General features: G+C 38.5%; 3 protein-coding genes across 3 annotated transcripts; all 3 read right to left on the reverse strand.

Moving 5' to 3' along the window:
* Positions 1 to 697: 697 nt before the first annotated feature.
* On the reverse strand, positions 698 to 5328 carry LOC114552259 (extracellular calcium-sensing receptor). The gene is made up of 4 exons (XM_028572925.1): positions 5068 to 5328; positions 2393 to 2617; positions 2166 to 2289; positions 698 to 1611 (listed from the first exon to the last, which is right to left on the reverse strand). Exons 1-4 carry the CDS (start codon positions 5326 to 5328, stop codon positions 698 to 700), a joined length of 1524 nt encoding a protein of 507 aa, XP_028428726.1.
* A 354-nt stretch (positions 5329 to 5682) lies between these two features.
* On the reverse strand, positions 5683 to 13090 carry LOC114553381 (extracellular calcium-sensing receptor). Its single transcript, XM_028574656.1, has 10 exons — positions 12966 to 13090; positions 12577 to 12871; positions 12222 to 12308; positions 11688 to 11957; positions 11292 to 11504; positions 10941 to 11207; positions 10369 to 10596; positions 10142 to 10265; positions 9165 to 9923; positions 5683 to 5728 (listed from the first exon to the last, which is right to left on the reverse strand). Exons 1-10 carry the CDS (start codon positions 13073 to 13075, stop codon positions 5718 to 5720), a joined length of 2364 nt encoding a protein of 787 aa, XP_028430457.1. The 5' UTR covers positions 13076 to 13090; the 3' UTR covers positions 5683 to 5717.
* Positions 13091 to 18175: 5085 nt separating this feature from the next.
* LOC114552260 (extracellular calcium-sensing receptor-like) lies at positions 18176 to 25312 on the reverse strand. Its single transcript, XM_028572926.1, has 9 exons — positions 25125 to 25312; positions 24624 to 24918; positions 24406 to 24492; positions 23156 to 23425; positions 22647 to 22850; positions 22279 to 22554; positions 21662 to 21886; positions 21443 to 21566; positions 18176 to 19089 (listed from the first exon to the last, which is right to left on the reverse strand). The coding sequence occupies exons 1-9, from the start codon at positions 25289 to 25291 to the stop codon at positions 18176 to 18178; spliced, it is 2562 nt and encodes an 853-aa protein (XP_028428727.1). The 5' UTR covers positions 25292 to 25312.
* Positions 25313 to 27063: the final 1751 nt, after the last annotated feature.

A 27063-nucleotide genomic window follows, 5' to 3' on the forward strand; every position in this document is an offset into this window, starting at 1 on the left:
TGTGCCCGGCCGGGCTCCGTGGCAAACCCGGCCACCAGGTGCTCGCCGACGAGCCCGCCGTCTGGGCCTGGCTCCACACGGGGGCCCCGGGCTTCCTCCGGGCAGGGTCACTCCATCTCTGCCTAGCTTTTTCCATATATATATATATATATATCAGGCAGCTCTGTACCACCAATATCACTTCAATATACATAACAAAATATTGATGTGTGTGTATGTAGATTTTTTACAATAAAAATAACAATAAATAAAATTAAAAAAAATACATATTTTTATGTATTTGTATTATGTACTGTATGATTCAAGTTGTGTTGATGATCTTTGCTGTTTTGATTACTTTTAGAAAAGTAGCTTCGTCCAAATTTTAATAATACTATGTGGGTTACCAACTAGAACAACTACAAGTCACATGTACAGTGGTTTGATTTGATCTTTGAATCTTAGTCAGGTGGATATTGAGACAAAGGTTTTTAAAGTCTCTCAAATACTAGGGAACAGGATGAAGCAAAAAAGGAAAATTATCTTTTTCACACAAACATTTCTTTATTGTTTCCAGTTTCCTTTAAATTGAGTCATTACAATAAAACAAGCTTACTCATTTGTTATACGTTGGCCGTATCAAGGGCCGATCACTCCTGAATGTATGCAAATACGTATTGGTTCAGACCAATTGTTCATTTTCCTGTAACTGCTACTTTTATGACTTGGTGGTGCCTCGACCCATGATTGCTTTTTTTGTGTTCCTCTCTGGTTTGAGCACTATTATGTAACATTTGGGTCCAAAGAGTGCCACCAAGAGGCCAAAACTGGAGGCCAGGATAGCAAATACCTCCACTGCATCTGCATATTTGCCTGGAGAGTTGACATAGGCAGGGACAAAAGCCACCCACACGGCACAGAAGATCAACATGCTGAAAGTGATCAGCTTGGCCTCATTGAAGTTGTCTGGAAGATTCCTTGCCAGAAATGCTAACAGGAAGCTGAGAATAGCCAGTAAGCCAATATAGCCCAGTAACACTGCAAAACCAACTGTGGACCCGACTACACATTCATACACTATTTTGTCATTGTGGTATTTAGTGTTTTTATAAGGCACTGGTGAAGAAGAAACAAGCCAGGCAGTGCAGATTGCTGCCTGAATAGAAGTAAGAACCAGAACTGTCCCTCTCTGCTGAACAGCACCAAACCACTTGAGACTGGCTCCTCCCCCTGGCTTGGAGGCCTTGAACACAGCCAAAACCACAATGGTTTTTACTAGGATGCATGAGACACAAAGTACAAAGCTGATCCCAAATGCTGCATGTCTTAGCTGGCAAGTCCACAGCCTGGGACGACCGATAAATAGCAGTGAACACAGGAAACATAGCTTAAGTGATGCTAAGATTAGGAAACTGAGTTCTGAATTGTTAGCGCGTACCATGGGTGTATTGCGATGATAGATGAATATTACCAGGACAACAGCACAGATAAATGTGCCCAGCAACGAGGTGGTTGTCAAGCAGATACCCAGAGGCTCTTGATAGGAGAGGAACTCTATTTTCTTAGGAATACAGTGGTCACCCTGGGGGCTGGACCAGAAGTCCTCTGGACAACTGGTGCACTCCATGGAGTCTAAGAAAATAGGAAAAGTATTGAGGTACATGTTTATCTCCAAACTACAAAATTGAAAGTGCTCATATTATGCCAATTTTCAGGTTAATAATTGTATTTAGAGATTATATCAGAATAGGTTTACATGGTTACATTTTTTTTTAAAACACCATATTTTTGTTGTACTGCTCCTCTTTTCACACCGAGTGTGGAGCTCTCTGTTTTAGCTACAGAGTGAGGCATCACACTTCTATTCCATCTTTCTTCAGAGTCACACCGGCGCAGTACCTAGGTCAGCACTACAAGCTAGTCAGAAGCAGAGTATGAGGGCATGCCACACTAACAGCTAGGCGAGCATCCGTTCGTTACGGAAGTAAAGGCGGGACTACAATAGAGCTGTTTGGAGCAGTTTGTGAACAGTGTTTTCTGTTGGAGATGGTAAGTCCCTTTGGGGTGGACTTTGGACTTTTTCACTTTGTAAACCTACAACATGCACAAAAAAGATATATAACACAATAAAGGTAAGGGAAAAAGCCAAAAAGGGTCATATGAGCACTTTAAAACTGAATACCAACCGGTCTTATTGCTGATCTTTCCCTCAGAACAAGGGATGCAGTCGAAACAGCACTCTGGTTTCCCCTTCTTTCTGGCCATGCGGGTACCTGGAGGACAGCTCTCGCTGCAAACAGACTGGGGTGGCTGTAGGCCGAAAAACAAATATCTTTTATTTTACACTACTTTCCACTACTATAATGACTTACCCATAAAACACAAAATAGGTCACTGAAAAATCAGAAGTAACCTGTTTGGATTCAAAGTTCCAGAAGATATTGTCTTCATCAATTGTGAGTTCTTCTCCATTGGCTGACCCTTTAACTGCACCCACATTCTGAACTTTAGTTCTTCCATCAGGGAGCCACAGCCAATTCATGATATCATATATTGGTAAGACATCACCATTCTCATCAAATGACACTTGATCACCAAACGGTGTCATGAAGTTGACTTTTTGCAAATAATTTACAAGCTGCAGAAAACAAACAAAAAAAAACATAAAAGTGCAAAAGTGAATCATACTCAAATAATTTCCAGCAAATTCATTTTTCATAAAATTTTGAGACACACCTGAAGGCCAGGCCATAGTTTTTTCTACTGGATTAATAGCATTAGTCAGTCATTACTGCCAATAGAAAAATGAGAATGTGTTTTATCCTGCAATGTCTAGTAATACATATTTTACATGCAAAAGAAACAAATGACAATAATAGCCAGTGTACCAAACTCAGTCATATAATGTGTCTTTTTTTCATATATTCTATTATTCTATACTCACAAAATCACATTCAGTAAGTACCTTAAGGTGTAGCAGCTGTATTTGGAAACATAAACAGGTGGAGTGTAAACTGATATCACACCTGCCATGGCTCCAGTCTTTGCAAAGTAGCACAGCTGTGCCCACTGAAAGGCCCTCTCCCTGGCACACAGCGCAGCATCTCATCGAGGGCATACGCTAGGGCATACACAGCCTTGTATATGTTGTACTCAGGCCTGAGGTTAGATAGATCTAAAAACTCAGTCTCAACATGTTCAATATCTTCCTGTCCAGTGCATAGTGCTCCCCCTGCTTCAACCCAACCTGCTGGAACAAATTTGCACTGAAAGGTGTATTCCCAATACTGTGTCACCTGAAACATATTAAAAAGTTATTAGTAACAGAAATTACAATATATTATTTATTAGTTATTATTATTTATGTAGGACCAATTTATAACATTCAACTCATACCATGTTATTTCCATAGATTTCGTCATATTGGCCAGGATGTATTTGTAAGAGGAAGTCTTTGAGCCCTGGTATTTCTCCATGACGAATAGCAATTCCTAGTGTGCCACTCAGGTATGGCATAAGGAGGGGTGTGTGGAGCACAGTACTTCCTGTCCAGGCTTCACTTGCTATCCACTGTCGGCCTGTCACATTTTGCTGAACCACCTGTGTATTGCATTATATGAAACGTGTTTCAAACAGTAATTATTAAGGGATTTAAATACACTCTGTTTTGTCATGCATAATGGGTGATTTGAGCTGTCTCAAAATGCATAACTGAAGTTTAAAACTAGATTTCATTTTTTCATTAGCTTCACTTTCACTGTTAGGGAGTTGACCTTTCACACCTTAATCGAAACTGACAAAGATATTTCAATATTTCAAGCAATGTTTTGTTGAGCTGAATCTTCCACATGATGAATTATTTGGCATGGAAACAGGTAACATTATCAAACAGTTTGACCTGAATAGATCTTTTTCACGGCACTCATGTTGACATGTCATAGTAGGAAAAGCACAGATGTATTCAAAACCATTAATGATGGCTGCATTCTACTTAGGAGAGGCCTGGTATTGTGCATGCTGACTCACTGAAACAACTTACTGGGACACTTGATGGAACTGAGCCATTGTTAAGGTTATCAATTTCAGCTGTGCTTTACCTACTATGACAGGTCAAAAATGTCTGCTGTGAAAAAGGTCCATAGAATCCAAATGGAAGTGAAATTAGCTGTTTTATAATTGTGTTTCATTGAAACATAGATTTGATTTGATGGTAATTGACAGTATTTCGGTCAGTGAATTTCAAATAAACAATGTAAATAATGAATCGTATTACATTTAAAAAAAAAAACAATGGACTTCAACATTAAATTATATTTTAATTCAAACCTCTTCCATTAGATGAATCATGTGAAACTCATGTGCAAACACCATGACTACATGAGCTGTTGATGTCTTTATCAAATGCACAATCCTCCTGAGTTCACTTGGGTCACTGTCCCAAGGCAAAACCTCTGAGTAGGCAAGACAACCTCCACCAGACTGAGTCAGGTCAGATTGAAAGGATCGGGCAACATGGAGTCCATAGTCATCATCACTGACCAGAAGGCCGACCCAAGACCAGCCAAAGTGTTTTAGAATCTGAATCATAGCACGCACCTAAGTGGATATATTGTTGCGAAGGGATTAGTGCACAGACTAGCATTCTATTAAAATTACATCACAACTAACTTCCTTTAGTGGAACTTATAAATTACATATTTATATAGGTTTCCCAATTGAAGCACAGTTAATTGGGATAAAAGCAAAGGTTTATTTCATGTGGGACAATTTCTACAAGCTTGCTGTATTCCCAGAAACAGATGTAGTTTGCAGTTCTCAACTTGCTAATAGTGTTTCACCTGGAAAGCATCACTTGGGATTGTTCTAAAGAAAGATGGAAACCGTTTCCGATCACTCAGGCAGGAACATGTGGAAAAATAACTTACCTGTAAAGAAACATACAGCAAAAACTCAAGTTACACATCTCATGCAAGTCAGAGCCACTCTAAATATTTTCATTTCAACAATGTATCACTTTTAAAGATGACATCAATTGTAATACAGTATATAACATTTAAATGAATACAAATGACAGGATAGGGAACTTACAATGGGCATTCTGTATAAACCTAGCACATTGGAGATGGCAATAGTATATGTTGAGGCAGAATCACCCACAATCCCAAGGACTGGAGGGGTCCCTAAACAGTTCTCCTCAAGCAGAAACTGCTCCTCTCGACCACTCGCTAATGATAATGAACCACTGAATCCAACAGCAAGTGCCCCGCAGTTATCATAAAGACTGTATCCCAGAGTCACATTAGGTAGCAGGTTGGAGTTCTTGTTGATCTCATCAATAGCAAAGGCCATGGTCATTGCATGCCTGAACCCTAGAATGTCAAAGCTAACAAACAAAATCACTATTAACCACTACAAAGTAATGTCACTCTGAGAACTGGGTAGATATTTACAATAAAAATCTAAATCTATGTTAATAAAATATTACACTGTTGTCATATTATACTTGTCACAGCTGTATCTGGATACTATTTTTAAGTATCACTAAAAATGATTTTACTCACTCTCCATTATCATGAATACTCTGCGCAGACCCATGCTGTCTGCTGCATGTGTATGAGACTTACCCTTCGCATCTGGGCTGTTCTGGCTCTGAGATAAATGTCCGCTCAGGGAAGACAGAGGTGTAGTGGACCTCAAACATCCCACCCAGAACCACATCGCCAGGCTTGTGCATTTCATTAAGATGGAACTTTCTCCGTAATTTACAAGATGAGGGAAGAGATGAAGAGAAAGAAAACAAGATAAGGTAGACACACAAGAGCATATATGTGTCAAGAAATGCCCCCATAACTGCCATCCTCCCCTCACACAGTTTCTATTCTTCATACAAGGTTACTTCATTTTATATACAGGGCTATGACATTCCCTTTGCATGCTTTACGTCATTGTTTAACTTTTAACACCACCCATCAGGGTTCAGGTTATGTGGGCAGGACATACTACACATAGCAAATTAATTATTTTAATATAACCTGTTAAACGTGATGCTATGCCATATCTGCAAGTGTTTTAACAAGTCCTGGACCAAATTATACATTTTTAAATTACTTTAATGTTTAGGCTACTTCTTTTGTTTTTCTATCGGAAAATTAAGCCCCTTTTTTTGTGATGTAAATACATTTCTGAAATGTCTGGGGATTGTAATCAACTAGAGAACATTTATTAGGAGTCAATTCTTATCATCCCTTTTTCTCATGTGAGCAATATAATTTTTCTTCTTCTATTTATTCACTTTTACTTTCATTAACTTGGTATTACACATCCAATAATTTGATTTTGTCAATAGAACTATGTATGTACCATATGTTTGTGTAGGAGTTTGACAATGCCTTTTGTGATGCTTAATGGTGAATCAAGGATCATACTGTACAAGCTAGACGTGCCCTGTCAAAAGAAATCTCATTTCTATTTACGTTAAAAACATTTGAAAGTGAGTGGAAATACATACCAAATATAAAATGCTTACCAAGTTTCAGCATCAGATGATTTTATTATTAGGTACTTTTCTATTCTTCAAGTTTCCCAATGGAAAGAGTAACCCACCAAGGCCATTACTGTTTGCTCATTCAAATAAGCCACTTACTGACAAGCTAGAACTCAAAATGATATCAATTCATCAAAAGGTATCAATATGGGAATACAAAGTCACAAAATTGCATTAAATGCAGATAATATTTTCGGTTTGTCTAAAATACAAAAACTCTTTACTGTTGTAAAGATAAAAAAAATGTTTTACTTGCTTTTTCAGGTGGTAATATGAGAGAAATATGGATGAGACATGCTTATTGGCTTAGACTTTTGCATCTCAATACAAGATGTCTTTTAATTATTGTCTTAGGTATATTTAAACGTTTTCCTAAACGTGTACGACTAAACTAAATATCAATATTTAATAATAAGCTGATTCTGATGCTGCCCACAGCTGCTTGTCTTACTTTGTAGAAAGAAGGATACCCATCATTCATGGGTAACCTATTTAAACAACTACAGGACTCTTTTTTTTTTTTTTTTGTTTATTCCATCTCTGAGGTTTAGTCAGGTGGAAACATAGAAAAACTTTCAAAGTCCTAGGGAATGTGATCAGGCAAAAATGCTTTTTACACAAGCATTTCTTTATTGCTTCTAGAATTAGAAGTAAAACCATTTATAAATACACACTTATTTATATTATTTCATATAGCAACATATTAGATAATTTTACTGTTACTGTTATTTTTATTTAATTATTATTATACTTTTATTCTTTTGATTGCTGCCTGAATGCAGGTAAGAGCAACAACTTTTCTTCTCTGCTGCACAGCATCAAACCCCTTGAGACTGTCTCCACCCCCAGCCAAAACCACCATGTTGTTTACAAGAATACATGAGACAAAAACACAAAGCTAATTCCAAATGCTACCAGTCTCAGCTGGCAAGTCCACAGTCTGGGACGGTATGGAATTGTTCCCATTAATCTATGCCACATGGTCAGATATTTTGCTTTAAGAATCAAAAAACAATTTTGAGTCTTTTGAGAAAATTTAAAAAAAGAACATTTTGAACACAGTAGATACTTTCCTGTATTCTGTTGCCTTTCAATAGGTGGTTTGATACTTTTAACTGTTCTATACTAGAAAAAAACTATGAATATAATACATATATTGTACTCCAGAGGAAGTGGTTACCCCCAGATTACACAGTTGAAGGATTTAAAAAGCTAAAAGTAAATAAATTGATTCAATTACTAATTTAGAGCCTTATTTAACAATAACAACTCATTGCTTATTTAAACTTGAGGATCTTTTTATGCTTGCATACAACTGCCGTTTCTGTTAACCTCTTGAAGCCCAGAGCCTGTGGTACCAGGGCAACCCACGGTGTAATTAAAAATAAATCGCTTTTTCATAATTGTCTATTTAGAGAACATATGGATGTTATACTGTTTTGAAAATATTAGATTTCAGAATCTATGAACCAATTGTATGTTGTCGAAACTATGTCTTATCACAAAGTAATTTAGCAATAAAATCTTAAAAATATGAACTTAGTAAATATATGAAGTTGTGATGAAAACATGACATGACATTTGGTATCGCTAAAAATAGAGAAAGTCCGAGTTTTAAATTTACATCCTGAACGCAAACAGAAACACTAGCGATTTCTATTTCCTTGGGAAATTTCAGATTTTCAACTTGGTAAAAGTGGGGGGATCTAAAATAATAACGTATAATGGCTTGTACAGGAAAAAACTACTTGCTGTATTTCAGGAGGCAGTGAATAATGAGTTACTCCCATCTTCACTAATTCAGTTCCCAAATCATACATGTTTTTTGAGAAATAATTGTTAAATTATGAATTAGTCTCAATGCTGTTTCATGAAGGTTGCCATAACTGAAATAATATCTGCATTGTTGTTATAGGGTTTATTGATTACAAATATATATTTAGTAGTATCCCTCTCATGTTGTTCTTGAACTTCTAAAAGTATTTAAAGCAGTAAGCAGTTAAAAATGTCATACATCAAGGTTCTCCAATATTTACATTTCTTTTTTGGTAGTAGTTTAATATTTAAGGCATTGAAATACACAATGTATAGACTAATTTCCAACTTGTGAGCAACTTGTGAACTTGCAGCAGCTACAAGAGTCACAGATAAGCAGATTTCTTTTTACATCTTTGATGGTTATGAGCTGTAGTGTATTGTATGATTGACTCATTCACAGACATATTGTTCAGACAGTTCAACATATTTTTTAGTATTTCAATTCCAAGGAAATACAATCGGCAAAACAGCCAATGATTGAAATTATAGAAACAATAGAAAACTATGTTTTTAATTAACATTTATTTATATATTGGAGTATCTTCTGGCATTATTCCTCTATGTAAAGAAAGTTTTACTTATTTTGTGTCATTTCATGAGCAGATCATTGTTGAATACATTTAAAATACAGACTGAATTATTTTTCATTTATTTACTAGAGTTAGTTTTTATGTCTTAGTGGTGCCTCGACCCATTATGGCTTTCTTAGTGTTCATCTCAGGTCTCAACAGGATTATGTAACATTTGGGTCCAAACAGTGCCACCAAGAGGCCAAAACTGGAGGCCAGGATGGCAAATACCTCAACTGCATCTGCATATTTACCTGGAGAGTTGACATAAGCAGGAACAAAGGCAACCCAAACAGCACAGAAGATCAACATGCTGAAAGTGATAAGCTTGGCCTCATTGAAGTTGTCTGGAAGATTCCTCGCCAGAAATGCTAATAGGAAGCTAAGGATAGCCAGTAAGCCAATGTAACCCAGTAACACTGCAAATCCCACTGTGGACCCAACTACACATTCATACACTATCTTATCATTGTGGTATTGAGTGTTTTTATGAGGAGCTGGTGAGGAAGAGACAAGCCAGGCAGTGCAGATTGCGGCCTGAATAGAAGTAAGAAACAGAACTGTCCCTCTCTGCTGCAAAACACCAAACCACTTCAGACTGGCTCCTCCTCCTGGCTGGGAGGCCTTGAACACTGCCAGAACCACCATGGTTTTAACCAGGATGCATGACACACAAAGTACAAAGCTGATCCCAAATGCTGCATGTCTCAGTTGGCATATCCACAGCCTGGGATGGCCGATAAACAGCAGTGAACACAGGAAACATAGTTTAAGTGACACCAAAAGCAGGAAACTCAGTTCTGAATTGTTGGCGCGTACCATGGGTGTACTGCGATGATAGATGAAGATGCCCAGGACAACAGCACAGATAAATGTGCCTATCAACGAGGCGGTGGCCAAGCAGATACCCAGAGGCTCATGGTAGGACAGGAACTCTGTTATTTTAGGAACACAGTGGTCACGCTGGGCATTGGACCAGAAGTCCTCTGGACAACTGGTGCACTCCATGGAGTCTATGGAAATAGGAGAACAGAGCATCAAGGATATTGTCCCTCTCACCTGTGAACATTGACAGTAATGTTTGATGGGCCACCAATGCCAGGAATTGCACTTGTGGTGTCTGTAGTGGCAGGAATGTTTTTTTTTTGTCCACATCATGGGCACCAAGAAGGGGAAAGTTCCTGAAAACAAATTCATATCCCACAGTTCAACATTTTATAATGATACCAACCAGTTTCATTGCTGAACTTTCCATCAGAGCAAGGGACACAATCAAAACAGCATACAGGCTGCCCTTTTTTTCTGGCCATGCGGGTACCTGGCGGACAGCTCTCACTGCACACCGACTGTGGTGACTGAAGAGATAATAAGAGTTATATAACAGGTATTCTACACTTTTTGATTCTGCTTTTTGTGTAATACAGTACTGAGGTAAATACAACAATAAAAAGAAGTAACCTGTTTGGAGTCAAAGTTCCAGAAGATTTTGTTTTCATCAAGTGTGAGTTCTTCACCTTTGGTGGCTGACTTTTTAACAATCCCCACTCTCTGAACTTTAGTTCTTCCATCAGGGAGCCAGAGCCAGTTCATGATATCATATATTGGTAAGGCATCACCATTCTCATCAAATGACACTTGATCCCCAAATGGTGTGGTGAAGTTAACCTTTTCCAAGTAATACATTAGCTACATAGGGGTACAAAATAGATTATATCATAGACTCAAAACAATTCCTTGTTCTTGATTGTGTGCATGCTTTCATATGTTCTTTGTCACAAATTGTTGATTTAGTCATGCAAGTATTTTAAATATAGCGCTCTAAACACATGAAATGTGAGCTCTCTAAATTCGATCAAACATTGTTGCCATTAATTAATTGTTTGTCACAAGAAATTAATTTTGTGTTCTCTTTCAGCTTCTAGGATTAAGCATTTTGTCATTTACTCAAAGATATACAGGAATTTTCAAACCTCAAGATGCAGCAGCTGTTTTCAAAAACTAAGCAGATGGAGTGTAAACTGATATCACACCTGCCATGGCTCCAGTCTTTGCAAAGTAGCACAGCTGTGCCCGCTGAAAGGCCCTCTCTCTGGCACACAGCGCAGCATCTCATCGAGGGCATACGCCAGCGCATACACAGCCTTGTAAATATTGTACTCAGGCCTGAGATTAGAAACATCCAAAAACTCAGTCTCCACATTCTCTAGATCTTCCAGTCCAGTGCATAGTGCTCCCCCAGCCTCCACCCAACCTAGTGGAGGTGGTGCAAATCTACACTGAAATGTGTATTCCCAAAACTGCCTCACCTGAAATGTATTTAAAAGTCTTAACAGAAATATCAATATTATAAATTGCAATTACTGATCTGAATGTAATGTTACAATCTTTACCATGCTATTTTCATGAATTTCATCATGTAGGTCAGGCAGTATTCTTAACAGAAACTCCCTTAACCCTGGTATTTCTCCGCGGCGGATGGCAATACCCAGAGTGCCACCCAGGTATGGCATGAGATGGGGGGTCTGCAGCACAGCAGCTGATGTCCAGGCTTCACTGGCCATCCACTGCAGGCCTGTCACATTCTGCCTCACCACCTGTTCATTGCATTTTATTTAATATATTTATTTCAGACTGACATACTGTAGAATAATTTAGTCTACTTTGTACCACTGAATCAGTACAATATAACACAAAAATATGAATAGATAGATAGATAGATAGATAGATAGATAGATAGATAGATAGATAGATAGATAGATAGATAGATAGATAGATACCTCTTCCATGAGTTGAATCATGTGGATCTGATGTGCAAACACAATGACCACACGTGCTGTGGATTTCTTCATCACCTCCACAATCCTCCTTAGTTCAGCTGGGTTGTCACCCCAGGGCAATATCTCTAAGTAGGCCAGACAACCTCCTCCAGACTGAGCCAGGTCAGATTGAAAGGATCGGGCAACATAACGTCCGTAGTCATCATCACTGACCAGCAGACCTGTCCAAGTCCAGCCAAAGCGTTTTAGAATCTGAATCATAGCCAGCACCTAATTGCATAGAGAGCAGAGGGATTAGTGCACAGGTTGGAATAACCTTTCAGTGAAAAAATAGCTATTCATGTCTCACATTAAAATTACAATTACTTGAACCCATTATGCTCGTTCTTCTAAATCCATATATTTGCATCAATGATGCACAAATCAAGTACAGTACAAGCAAAATATGTGTTTGCTTGAGGGACTTTCAGGACATCTCAATAAACTCCCTGTAAACCATGTTTTGGATTTGTTATTTCTAAAACAGAGTTTTACCTGGAAAGCATCACTTGGGATTGTTCTGAAGAAGGATGGAAACCTTCGCCTATCACTGAGGCAGGAACATGTAGCAAAGTAACTCACCTATAAAGAAACATACCGTTTACAAACAGATTTTCATGATCTCATGCCAATCAGTTGAAACATTCAAATAATTTACTCTATTTAAAAATCCACCATTATAAAATCTAATATATAAAGATTACTTCTTACCAAATAAAGGTTTGTTGGAGAAGCTGGAGCTAAGCTTTAATGTATATGTCCTATCCTCATTTTAATTTAAAAAATGTAAAATACCTTCAACCTTCAGTTGGCACATTAAAAACAGCAGTATTGAAGAAAGTAAACTCACAATGGGCAATTTGAATAAACCTATCACATCAGAGGTGGCGATAGAAAATGTTGAGAAGGAATCACCCACAATTCCCAGGACTGGTGGGGTCCCCAAACAGTTCTCCTGAGGCGGAAACTGCTCTTCTTGACCACTGGCTAATGACAATGCAGCACTTAATCCAATTACGAGTGTAGCACAGTTGTCATAAAGACTGTATCCCAGAGTCACATTAGGTAGCAGGTTGGAGTTTTTGTTAATCTCATCAATAGCAAAGGCCATGGTCATGGCATGCCTGAACCCTGGAGGGTCAAAGCTAACACATAAAATGTCTTAATCAACCACTAAAAAGCAATACATTATTTATGATCATCTGCGCACAATGTCTGCTACATGTGTGTGAAACTTACCCTTGGCAGTTGAGCTGATTTGGTTCTGAGGTGAATGTCAGCTCAGGGAAGACAGAGGTGTAGTGGACCTCAAACAGCCCACCCAGAATAACATCACCAGGCTTGTGCATCCCATTATGATAAAACTGCCTTCTTAATTTACAAGATGAGATGAGAGAGGAAGACTCTGACAAGAAAAAGGGGGTAGAGAATAAAATTAAGATCAGGTAGCCATACAAGAACAAAAATGTATCTAGAAATGCACCCATAACTGCCCTCTTTCCGACACTCTTTCTGAGCTTCATGCACGGTGACTTAATTTTATATGCAGAGCTATGTCATCTCCTTTGGTGGTTTTCGTCATAGTTTCACACCCCCCAGGCACTCCTATGGTATGATCAGTCATGTGGGGGCGGTGCAAACACATATCAAATTAACTCTATGTCACGATTACATCATTTAGGGACTGTTCCTTATTTATTTAAGGGGCCACCGGAGGAGTTTTGGGATCTTTTATCAAAATAGACGTGACCCTCCCTTCGACAGCAATAAGCTTTCCATGACCCTCCAAAATGATTAGAAAAATATGCATGAGCCTCCCCAACAATTTATAGAAGCCTTCTGTACTGGTTTGCACTTAGCAACATATAGAGAAAACCATTATATTTTTACAGCTTTGAGAGATGATACTTAATCTCTGCTTTCTCATCTTACACATCACACTCCACTGTTATGGTGTGGTGGCCATTTCAGTAGATTTACTCACTAACATTGTTGTGGAAACACAATAAGCATGGAAACTAAATGCACACTTCCTGCATTACTGCATTACTCCAAATACTAAGTTACTCCTCTAGTGATCTAGTATTCACATGAAATAAAACAATAAAACATTGAGACCATTCAGCAATGCACACTGGGTAATAATCAATTGCCAATCGCGGCACGGCTGTCTTGGAACGCAATAGACAGACAGTGGCGGAATAATTCAACTAAAATGTAACAGTCAACAATCAGTGTTCGACCTACAGTCTATTGAGACGCAGAAACCAAGCGCAATCACACCATAAAACATTACGACACGTTAAAGGTCCAATATGTAATATATTTACTGTAATAAATCCAAAAATGACCCCAATGCGTCATCAGATATTAAGGAAACATGCTAAGTTGAAAAACTATCTTTTCTGACAACAATGCTAATGCCAGTATTTTCTCCTTTTAAAATTTCTGTTCCGTGACAGAATTTCTGTTTGTGTTTTGGCCTATGTGTTATCAACTGCCCAGTTTGTCAGCCAGGCCGGGTTGCCAGATATAACTGTAAAAACGTAAACCCAGTGCGCTACAGCTGTAACGTTAGTACAGCCATGAAAGCAGCAAACAAACAAACAGGATCAACAGAGATAGATTCTACCTGACAAAAAAAAACGGCATGTTTCTAACAATTGCGTGACCGGAGACGTAACAAACCCGTTGGGTAAATAGATATTTGAAAGATGGAGACAGCTTAGAGCCCCAAAGGACGCCAAGTTGGCAAACTTCCTCCTGAACAGGTAAGCATTAGCTTCAGGCTAATTTATCACAGCTACTAGGGACGGGCATTTTATGTCATTTCAACATTCTACTGTGTGTAGCTACTCACATTGAATTATATAGCTAGAGTACCCAAGTTGGTTACTCGCAAAAACAATTGAGACATAGCCAGTGAAGTGATCCCGACTGGTCCTGGCTAACGCCACCATGCTAACCCTGCTAACCCTGCTAACCCTGCTAAATGCTAACTTTACCCTCTTGAAGCTAAATAGTTATGTGCATCTCACAGGAGTAGCCATTTTTGTAGTTTTGTGTTAGACTACATTTCGACACTGCCCCCTCCACTTTCACTCACTCTCACACACACACACACACAGTCACAGACGTGTCCATGACACATGCTGCTTTGTTTTTGCTTGTTTTGGTTGTGATATCGTAAAAAGGTATATAAGTTTATTAGTGAAGGATTATTGATTGACTACTGATAATTGTGACGTTAATAAATTCTATTATACTTAAATAGCAGTTGCTTGTGATTATTTGTGTACTTATTGTAATAATTGCTGGCTGAACAGGTCCGTGCTCGAAATCACCCCTTCCTTTGTTTCCTTTTAAAGGATTACCACAGAAATGAGACTGTTCCACAGTTTGATTATTGGTCCCTGACTTGCAGGGTGGTGCCCCGTTTTGATTGTCTGTCGATTTGATAAAGTTATTAACAACCATATTTATAACTTTATTAATATTGATAAAACATCTTTGATAATTTGCCAATGATCAAATCTGTACCCTACGAGTATCCTACAGAAGCCAAGAGAGGGGCGCTGTAAATCGGGAAGAGAGGACCTTGAGTTTGCAGTGTGTTTAGCGATTGTTGCCATAATTCTAAGCCAATAAAGTGTGTTCAGTCGGGTGGAAAAGGACGGCAAGGTAGTGGTATTGTTAGCGGTTCGTAATCGTAATTCTAAGCCGAGGAAGTGTGTCTGTCTAGTGTGTGGAGAGCCCCGTGTGAGCATAGGCTTTTATGACTGTCAATATAGCCAACATCTAACGTTAGCTACTCAGCTGAGCTGTGGAGTAATGTCTGGCTATCTGAGACAAGCGTCTAGCAACATTGTTGTGGATGCTCCGATCTCAGCCTGGCAACAAACGTGAACTTCAAGTCTGGGGAGGAGGAGGCAGGGGAGACGACTCTCTCCAGTATTTTGAATTTGTACTGCAGTAACTATAACACTAGCTGTCAGTATTACATATTGCACCTTTAACAAAAAAGATCCGTATTTTGCCGTAATCCAATGACACGACGCGTGTCACATTCAGCAGCCAGCTGCAAACAGGTGAACGAGACCTCTCCACTTCGCCGTTTAAACACAGTGGAATAAACGTATAAAAGTCAAAATCTACACAAAATGTGCAATCTTTGTAAGCTGACATAAAATGTATATACATGGCATTTAGGAAACCTTTATTGCAACGTTGGCATGGCAAGATGTCCAGATAGTGCAACAGTAATTTTCGTTTTTTTGCATCCTGCTGCTCCTATTGTCAGCCAGGTAATATTTTTTTGACTAAAGCAGTATGAAATCAGATGTATTACCTACCACAATTTAGTTGTTTTGTGTTATTTAAAAATATTTATGAAATATCTGGTCATGCCGGACGTAATTATTACACTAATTTTTTAACAATGCAATTACCCGTTTCAGCCACCAGGGGGGAAGTGCTCCTCCTGCCCCCAGCAAACTCCGCGTATGCGGTCAGACCCATCTGCTAGGGTGCTGATGAGGGGCCGAGACTGAGAGCTACATGGAATACAAAAGTTGGGTGTGACCCTCCCCCCCACACACACACACACACACACACACAAAAATGTTGGGTGACCCTCCCCTCAACAAATAATAAAAAGAGCCCCTTATATGTTATATTTTATGTTAATTGCTTTAATGTTAAAAGTCTAAATTCTTTTGTTATTGTGAATTTGGAGCTCATCTTGAGTTTCTGTCTGTCAAACACAAAGTATGATGCTAAATGAAATTACATGAATCGTCTTTTACCTCAAATAGACACTGAATGCACTGTGGAGATGAAAGATAAACCCAAACAAAGCAATACAGCAAAAGATAATTACTGTATGGTCACACTATGAGTATAATTCCTGAAGCTGTGACAATATCAGGTTAGTCTTCTGTGTATGTTTTGATGTGTGTTTAGTGGGAAATTTATATTTGCCATAATAAACCTAATTTCAGAGTGGAAAATACAATCTAAAGGTCTAAAAAATAAGTTACAAATGCAGCAATAGACTACCAACAGTGACCCTTAAATCATATTGCACTTTTATCTTCTTGTTTAAACTTTAGATCAGGTGAAGCTGCATATAGTGTGCCTTACTATTGGAAGTGCTCTCCGGCATGACCAATCACAGAAGCCCAACTATGCAGGGATGTCACATGAATGTATAAATTGTTGTATGTCTATAAAGACAAAAGAAAAAACTAAATATCACGGAAATGTATTGAAATCATACAGAACAAAAATAATGAACAAGACTTTTGGCTTTTAAAAATTGTTCTCTCAAGTCTATGCAATCAGGGAAAAAATATACAGTTAAACAAATATTAACTCTATTAGGTGGAATCATATCTCATCGAATCGCAACAAGTCGTTTCAACAACTAATCGAATCGCACTGAAGTGTTCCATATGAAAATGTATTGTACCTGAACCGTATTGTATGTGTCTAGATATGTATCGGATGGTCTTATAAAGCTGCACACCCAACCAGTTTACATAAAATGTATATTTCTATTTAATTGACTATAAATACAGTACTTTATTTTTAAGGTGGGCCTTTGTCATTTTATATTGTCTATGCAGCGAGTGTGGCTCTTCAAAATGGAATATATAAAAAACATATACCATTAAATGAAGTTAACTGTTAACCCAGTAACTTACAATACAGTAACGTGAGCTATATTAATTGGCTGGATTCATGGTTTATATGTGCATACATTTTTGTATGATATCTTACAAACCTGTTCATGAGAATGCATACCCTGTAGTTATCCTGTAACAAAGGGGGAACTAACACTGCTTTAGCTGATAGCCTGTGTAGTTATCCTTTAATGAAGTGTTTCCAGGAAGGACTAACACTGCTTCAGATGATAGGCTTCATACCCTGTAGTTATCTTGTGATTAAGTGTTACAAAGGGGAAACTAACACTGCTTTAGAGAACAGCCTGCATACCCTGTAGATATCCCGAAATTATCCTCTAATAAGAGGGAACTAATGGAAACTATGGGAAACAACAACATAATTTCATTAGTGTAACAAGGAGAGAACTAACACTGCTTTTAATTACAACCCAGCTGGTTTAAGTTCTCAACAGTAAAATTTACAGTAATCAAAAAGTTAAATACTGGTGCCAGACCACGTGGAATAAAAGTATTTTTATGTCGACAGACAATAGTACAGCTACCTAGTTGAACACATTTTTTGTTTCTTTTTAGAATCCCAGGAAAGAGTAAATAATCAGGCAAAAAGTCAATAATTATGGAAGACTTTATTTCTTTACATTACATTCTGCTTGTTTCTTTCATGTCAAAAAAACGTTCCTAAGTTGCTGAAATTCAAAGAACAATAATAAGTAGATCACTCTTAAAGGAATGTAAAGTACAGATAGTATCATAAGTGCTGCTTTATGACTTTGTGGTACCTCGACCCATGATAGCTTTCTTTGTGTTTCTTTCTGGTCTCAGCAAGATTATGTAACATTTGGGTCCAAAAAGTGCCACTAAAAGGCCAAAACTGGAGGCCAGGATGGCAAATACCTCCACTGCATCTGCATATTTGCCCGGAGAATTGACATAAGCAGGAACAAAGGCAACCCACACAGCACAGAAGATCAACATGCTAAAAGTGATGAGCTTGGCCTCATTGAAGTTGTCTGGAAGATTCCTCGCCAGAAATGCTAACAGGAAGCTGAGGATAGCAAGTAAACTAATGTAACCCAATAACACTGCAAAACCAATTGTAGACCCGACTACACATTCATACACTATCTTATCATTGTAATATTGCGTGTTTTTATGAGGCACTGGTGAGAAGGAGACAAGCCAGGCAGTGCAGATTGTTGCTTGAATAGAAGTAAGAACCAGAACTGTCCCTCTCTGCTGCACAGCACCAAACCACTTCAGACTGGCTCCTCCTCCTGGCTGGGAGGCCTTGAACACAGCCAAAACCACCATGGTTTTAACCAGGATGCATGACACACAAAGTACAAAGCTGATTCCAAATGCTGCATGTCTCAGCTGGCAAGTCCACTGACTTGGACGGCCGATAAACAGCAGTGAACACAGGAAACATAGCTTAAGTGATACCAAAAGCAGGAAACTCAGTTCTGAATTGTTGGCGCGTACCATGGGTGTACTGCGATGATAGATGAATATTACCAGGACAACAGCACAGATAAATGTGCCCAGCAATGAGGTGGTTGTCAAGCAGATACCCAGAGGCTCTTGATAGGAGAGGAATTCAGTTTTCTTAGGAACACAGTGATCACGCTGGGGGCTGGACCAGAAATCCTCTGGACAACTGGTGCACTCCATGGAGTCTGACAAGAAGAGAACAACTATTAAGATAAATATCTACATTATATGAATATATATATATATATATATATATATATATATATATATATATATATATATATATATAGGGAAACCTAGGCAGTGGTGGAAGAAGTATTTGGATACTTTACTTAAAGGGATACTTCACCGATTTAGCATTAAGCTTTGTATCAGTAGAAACACAGTAGTATTTACGAATGACTGTGCTTCCCTCCCTCATGTCCTCCTGAGACGAGAGATCTCCGATTTTTGCATCGGAAGATTTTTTGCCCAGAGGCAATGGACTACAGAAAGTAGTGTTGCATGTTTTCAACCCGCCCATAGGGGGTTGGACTGTTGTCTTTACCCAATGGTTCCCGAAGCAAAACGTGTGTCAGCGATCTTGAAGTCTTGCTAAACTGGCTCCGTCTTTTCCTATGGTCTTTTCAGCAGAAAACTTTACAACAATTATGTGCATTCAAACTACCGCACATGTGTACCACCGGGATACATTGGTACAGATTGGAGAATATGCAGGAAACTTTATTACAGACGGAATACTCAACACACTACTCTTCGCCATCTACGGAGACCAGCACTCGCCTCCGGTGTTGCCCAATGCTGCTAGCCGAGGAAAGGGACCTCGACAGCGGTGTGCAGAAGTTAGAGCTGGTGGAAAGCTAACGCTAGCCGACCACCTGTTCCATCAATCCTGCTTGCAAGTGTCCGCTCATTAGACAAAAAACTGGACTACATCCAACTTCAACTAAACTCCCAATGCGAGTTCAGAGACTGCTGTGTTTTTGTTTTAGTGGAAACATGGCTGAACAACAGTGCACCGGCCTATCCAGCTACCAAGCCTGCTGCTCTGTCGCCGGGACTAGTGGAGGTGGGCTGTGTTAACACAGACTGGTGCAGAAATGGCACCAGCACCTCAGCCTGCGGTGTCGCTCAATGCCGCTAGCCGGGGAAGGGGACATCGAAAGCGATGTGCAAGAAAGCGGAAACGCGGAACGAGGGCAGTAGTTTGAGCTAGGTGGAAAGCTAACGCTAGCGGCCACCTGTCCCATCCATCCTGCTTGCAAATGTCCGCTTATTGGACAACAAACTGGACTACATCCAACTTCAACGAAACTCCCAATGCAAGTTCAGAGACTGCTGTGTTTTTGTAGAAACATGGCTGAACAACAGTGTACCGGACTCCGCTATCCAGCTACCAGGCCTGCTAGCCTGGATGCTGCTCTGTCGCCGGGTAAGACTCGTTGAGGTGGGCTGTGTTAACACGGACTGTTGCAGAAATGGGTTGCTTGTATCAAACTAACTGCTGGTGGAGTTTGTGACTGTTCGATGCCGACCATTCTACATTCCACGCAAATTTACGGCTGTGTTTATACTCAGTGTTTACAGCCCACCAAGCGCTAATGCTAGTATGCGTTAGCTGAACTTTACGGAACCTATGTGTGTGCACTAAATGTAGCACGTATGTCGTTTTTATATAATGTCGTTTTTAAATATTTTAAATGTGTAACACCACTTGAGCCACGGTGAAACGTTGTTTTGTGTATATGGTTGAAATGACAATAAAACACACTTGAATTGAGTTGACTGCCTAACTGTCTGTCTATGTCTGTAAACGGTAGGTGTGGCTTGGGAGTGGACTCAGAGCAGCGAAGCAAGTGCATTCTGGGATTTGGTATCTTTCATCCACATGAGCCAAAAACACATTTTCTGGCTTTTCTTGGCCTAGAAGGCACCAATTTAAATTTTCTTTTCACATTTATACTAAATAACTGACCCAATTTAAAGATATATTCAGCTTTCCAGCAGTGAAATATCCCTTTAAGTACTAATACCAAGTTAGTTAGTTACAAGTAAAAGTCCTGCATTGAAAAGGTTACTTAAGTAAAAGTATGTAAGTATCATCGGAAAAAGTGTACCTATTAGTATAAAGTAAAAGTACTCAATGCAGAAAAATCCTTACATTTTAGAAACTGGAAATGATTAAAACATTTCTGTTCATCAGCTATGTGTTTAATCGGTTAATCATTTCAGCTGTACTTGTAGGCCTTTATATTGTTGGGTAGTTACATTTATATTAAAACATCGCATTTTATTAACTACATGTGTTTTGTGTGCAAAAATCTTAACTTGTAAAGTAACTAGTAACTAAAGCTGTCAGATTAATGTAGTGGAGTAAAAAGTACAATATTTCTCTCTGAAATGTAGTGGAGTAGGAGTAGAAAGTGGCATCAAAGGGAAAAGACTCAAGTAAAATACAAGCACTTCAAATGTGTACTTCAGTACAGTACTTGAGTAAATTAACTTAGTTACCTTGGGTATTTTAAAATAAATACCAACCTGTTTTGTTGCTGATTTTTCCCTCAGAACAAGGGATGCAGTCAAAACAGCACTCGGGTTCCCCTTTCTTTCTGGCCATGCGGGTACCTGGAGGACAGCTCTCGCTGCACACTGACCTGGGTGGCTGTATGGGAAAGAGTTATCACTGATCTACAATTTGATGCTGTTATTTGAGTTGTTATTGGACAAAAGTCAACAAAATCAACAATAATAAGTAACCTGTTTGGATTCAAAGTTCCAGAAGATTTTAGCTTCATCAAGTGTGAGTTCTTTTCCTTTGGCTGACTCTTTAACCTCACCCACATTCTGTATCTTTGCTTTTCCATCAGGGAGCCACAGCCAGTTCATGACATCATAAATTGGTAAGGCATCACCATTCTCATCAAATGTCACTTGATCACCAAACGGTGTGGTGAAATTAACTTTATCCAAATAATACACCAGCTTCAAATATTTGAGAGAAATAAAACAGACGTAACAAAGATTTAACAAACTTCATCCATATATATATCAGATCAGAAATAGCTATCAATTATAAAAGATTCTTTATTCTAGCTTTGCTGCAATTATCAAGTTTAAAGTGTAACCTAACACCAGGATGAACATCTGTGTTTTGCTTGCCTCTCTGGTTGAAAGTTTTAAGTTTGTTTCACCTCTGACCACACCCAGCATCACTGTTGGGTGTGGTTAGTGATGTCACAGGGTCCTGGAGTCCACATGTACTTCACTGCAACCAGTACTTATTTGTTTTTAATAATATTCCTACTGAAAAACTACATTCAGGTGCAGCAGCTGTATTTGGAAACAAACAGGTGGAGTATAAACTGATATCCCACCTGCCATGGCTCCAGTCTTTGCAAAGTAGCACAGCTGTGTCCGCTGAAAGGGCCTCTCCCTGGCACACAGTGCAGCATGTCATCGAGGGCATACGCCAGGGCATAGACAGCCTTGTAAACATTGTACTCTGGCCTCAGGTTTGAAACATCAAACAACTCACTCTCCACATTATGTAGAACCTCCTGTCCAGTGCATAGTGCTCCCCCAGCCTCCACCCAACCGGCTGGAGGTGGTGCAAATTTACACGGAAATATGTCTTCCCAAAACTGATTTACCTGAAATGTGTAAAGAAAATTGAGTGTTAACAGAAATAATGACAATATGTACTGCTGCAATTTCTGGTCAGATTGTAAGAATAAACCCTCACTAAACTATTTCCGTAGTTGTTATGGTATTGATTAGGGTGTATTCTTAAAAGGAAGTCCTTGAACCCTGCTATTTCTCCTCGACGGATGGCAATGCCCAGTGTGCCACCCAGGTACGGCATGAAGTCAGGCGTCTGGAGTACATCAACTGATGCCCAAGCTTCACTGGCCATCCATTGTAAGCCTGTCACATTCTGCCTCACCACCTGTGTATTGCATTTTAAAACAAATTTCTTTCAGACATCTAAAAAAACAAATATAATCTTTGTGGCATGCACTTAAGTGTGTACAATAATGCTGTGATAATATATACAATTATTTACTTCATTTTCCTTTACTTTTTCTACAGCAGCAGGGAGAAAAAAAGGAATTAATGCCTTTTGTAAAGGTGTACCTATTAATTTTTCATGTTTTATGCTATTTGTCTAAGGACCTGCTATGTTCTAACCAACATTTCTTAGTTTACAGTAAAAACATAGATTCATTAATGACTTTGAATTTTGAACCCAACCTCCTCCATGAGTTTATAAATGTGGATCTCATGTGCAAACACCATGACCACGCGAGCTGTTGATTTCTTCATCACATCCACAATCCTCCTAAGTTCTGCTGGGTCACTGCCCCAGGGCAAAACCTCTGCGTAGGCCAAACAACCTCCACCAAACTGAACTAGGTCAGATTGGAAGGATCGAGCCACATGTAGTCCATAGTCATCATCACTGACCAGAAGGCCAACCCAAGTCCAGCCAAAGTGTTTTAAAATCTGAATCATAGCACGCACCTGAGTAGATAAAAGAATATTCTGCATTATCATCTTGTTCATTAACTATGCACAAAGCATGCATTTCCTTATGGCCCAATATGGGACTTTGTTTTATTGTGGAGATTTATTTTGATTATAGATTATAAACTCTGTTGGAAGCCACATATAGATAATATTAAAAGGAAATGATCTAAATCTATTGCTGTTCTTCATAAAGTAAGGGATTTGTTGAGTAAGAGATGTCTGCATAAATTGTATTGTTCACTTGTAATGCCATATATGACATACTGTGCAGAAATATAGGAACATGCATATGAAAACAAATATAGATCCTAATTAAACTTCAGAAGAGAGCAATTAGAATAATACATAAAGCTTTTTATTATGAATCAACTAATCATTTTTTTATTAATATAAGTTCCAGGAGCTTAACATTTCCAGATGTTGTATATTTAAAAAAAATGGAAATACTTTTTGGAGTTGTGAACAATGGCCTTCCTGTCTGTATTCATTTTATTTTTTTATTTAAGAGAAGTTAATTAGGATTTAAGATGGTTCTCTATCTTCGAAACTGGTAAAGTGAGGACTAATGTAAAATATAGATGTGTTTCAGTTTTGAGGGTTAAATTATGGAATGGAATTAATGATGAGTTGAAAATGTATACGTCTCTGTTGAGTTTCAAAAAAGCTTTATTATGGGTTATGAAGTAATTTGATTAAAGTGTAAAATTACTAGGATTGTATTCAAGTATTCAGTTTTATTTAGTTTTGTTGGATTTCTGGGTGATTCTATGGGGATTATAGGATTGGAAAAAATAAGCTTTGGCTTCAGCCTATTCCTTTTTCGTTTAGCTACCATGGCAACTTGTGGGAAATAATTGTTTCTTTCATGTATGTTAACTGAAATAAAATTATTCATCATCATCTTCATCATCATATTTTCAAGTTTGCTGTACTCCCTTTAAAACATTAGTTATTATTTTTGCTAATAATTTCACCTGGAAAGCATCACTTGGGATTGTTCTAAAGAAGGATGGAAACCGTTGCCGATCACTCAGACAGGAACATGTGGCAAAATGACTCACCTGAAACAAGACAGACAACATGCGCACAGGCAGTGTACAGTATCTAAATCAAGTCAATAGACCCATTTCAAATATTTGACCCATCTTAACAACACCACAAATTCTTAAGCACAGAATAAATATAAGCTCACCATGGGCAATCTGAATAAACCTAGCACATTGGAGGTGGCAATAGTAAATGTTGAGTAGGAATCACCCACAATCCCGAGGACTGGAGGGGTCCCAAAACAGTTCTCCTGAAGCAGAAACTGCTCTTCTTGACCACTGGCGAGTGCCAAAGCAGCACGAAATCCAATAACAAGTGCACCACAGTTATCATAAACACTGTATCCCAGAGTCAAATTGCGTAGGAGATTGGAGTTGCTGTTGATCTCATCAACAGCAAAGACCATCGTCATGGTATGCCTAAACCCTTGAGTGTCAAAGCTAAAAGACAAAATGTCTCTATTAACCACTATAAATATTGTGAGAACACAAGTATACAACCATCATATCCACATTACCAAAACATACTGTATTAATATGTCCTTTTTAAAGCTGCATTTTAAACTTAATACATCTCAACATTTGATTAACCATATTAAAATGCATTACACATATCTGCATGTCTCCTGCATGTGTGTGAAACTCACCCTTTGCAGGTAGGCTGTTCTGGCTCTGAAGTGAATGTCCACTCAGGGAAGATTGAGGTGTAGTGGACCTCAAAGAGCCCACCCAGAACCACGTCGCCAGCCTTCTGCAACCCATTCAGGTGAAACTGTCTCCGTAATTTACAAGATGAGGAAAGAGTGGAAGACATAGAGAAGAAAAAAGAAGTAAAGAACAAAAGCAAGATCGGATAGACTCTAAAGAATAATATGTCATAAAATGCCCCCATAACTTCTCTCCTCCCTTCACCCCTGTCTCTAATCTTGATGCATGGTTACTTTACTTTATATGCAGGTTTATGAAACCCTCTTCAAGTCCATTTCATCATTGTTTAATCTTTCACACCACCTATCAGGACACAGCCAGCAGTGTGGGCAGGACATGCCATTAGAATCATAATAATAATCAGGTAAGGAATTAGGAAGTTCATGGAATAATGAGAACGTTTTAACACTTCAGAAATATATTGAGGTTAAAATATTCTTATCACACTCCCAAAGGAGGGAAAAGACAGGGAATATTGCAGTAACTATAGACCTATTTCAATTCTCAACGTGGATTATAAATTGTACACAGCGATTATTGCAAAAAGACTTGAGAACCTTCTCCCAGAATTAATTGACGAAGACCAAACTGGGTTTGTTAAAAACCGGCAAACGCATGACAATATCAGGACGTTACATTTCATAGATAGAATAGAAAAGGAAAATAAAACTGAGATATTACTAAGCCTTGATGCCGAAAAGGCTTTTGATAGGGTTAATTGGTGTTTCCTATATCAAACATTGAAAAGATTTGGCTTTAGCGAACAATCAGTAGGGATAATTAGAACACTTTATCAACAACCGACAGCAAGAATAAAAGTCAATGGATCATTGTCTCAATTTTTCACATTGGAGAGGGGCACTAGACAAGGTTGCTGTCTTAGTCCCACACTATTTGCGTTTTATATTGAACCCCTGGCCCAGGTAATTCGCCAACATGGTAAAATACGAGGCATTAAAATTGGACACAAAGATCACTTAATTAGTTTATTTGCGGATGATATTTTGGTTCATTTGATCGACCCTGAGACCTCCTTACCAATACTGATGGAAATCCTTGAGGATTTTAGTTATTATGCTGGTTATAAAATAAATATTACAAAGACACAACTTTTGTCATTCAACTATACTCCTTCAAAGGAAATAAGATGTAGATATGATGTAAGATGGGATATAGAATCAATAAAGTACTTAGGGGTGAACATAATCAAAAATCTAAACAAATTATAGGTAAACTATAATTGAATTAACTAAAATATTAAAAAAGATATTGAAAGATGGTCTACCCACCCGTTGGATTTTAGTAGTAAGATTAGTGTAATTAAGATGAACATTTTGCCTAGATTGCTATTTCTATTCCAGGCCTTGCCAGTAGAGGTCCCTCAACATCAGTTCTTAGCCTGAGACATGCTTTTTTCTAGATTTATCTGGGATGGAAAGAAGCCTAGAGTAAAATATGCAACACTTCAGTTGGCCAAACATAAAGGAGGGATGGCGCTCCCAAATCTTAAAGATTATTTTTATGCAGCTCAGTTCCGCCCCCTATTTCTTTGGTGTAATGACAACTATTTTGCTAGATGGAAGGAAATCGAGACGTACGTAGAAGGTTATCAGAAGAAATCCCCTCATTAGTCAAAGATAAAATAGACTCTATAACTTCTAGTGCTCTAGAGTTCTGGTTTAACTTTGTGAGGCAACTAAAACTAAGGAGAGACCAGAGAGTGCTTAGATGGATAGCCTTTGACACCGAGTTTAAGCCAGGAATTAATGATGCCACATTCAAAGATTGGGCAGTAAAAGGTGTTAAGGCAGTGTGTACGATAATAGAGAACAAGGAATTACAGACTTTCCAAACATTAAAAGAAAAATTTTCCCTTCA

This window comes from Perca flavescens, chromosome 3 (genome assembly GCF_004354835.1).
Source record: "Perca flavescens isolate YP-PL-M2 chromosome 3, PFLA_1.0, whole genome shotgun sequence".
Lineage (NCBI taxonomy): Eukaryota > Metazoa > Chordata > Actinopteri > Perciformes > Percidae > Perca > Perca flavescens.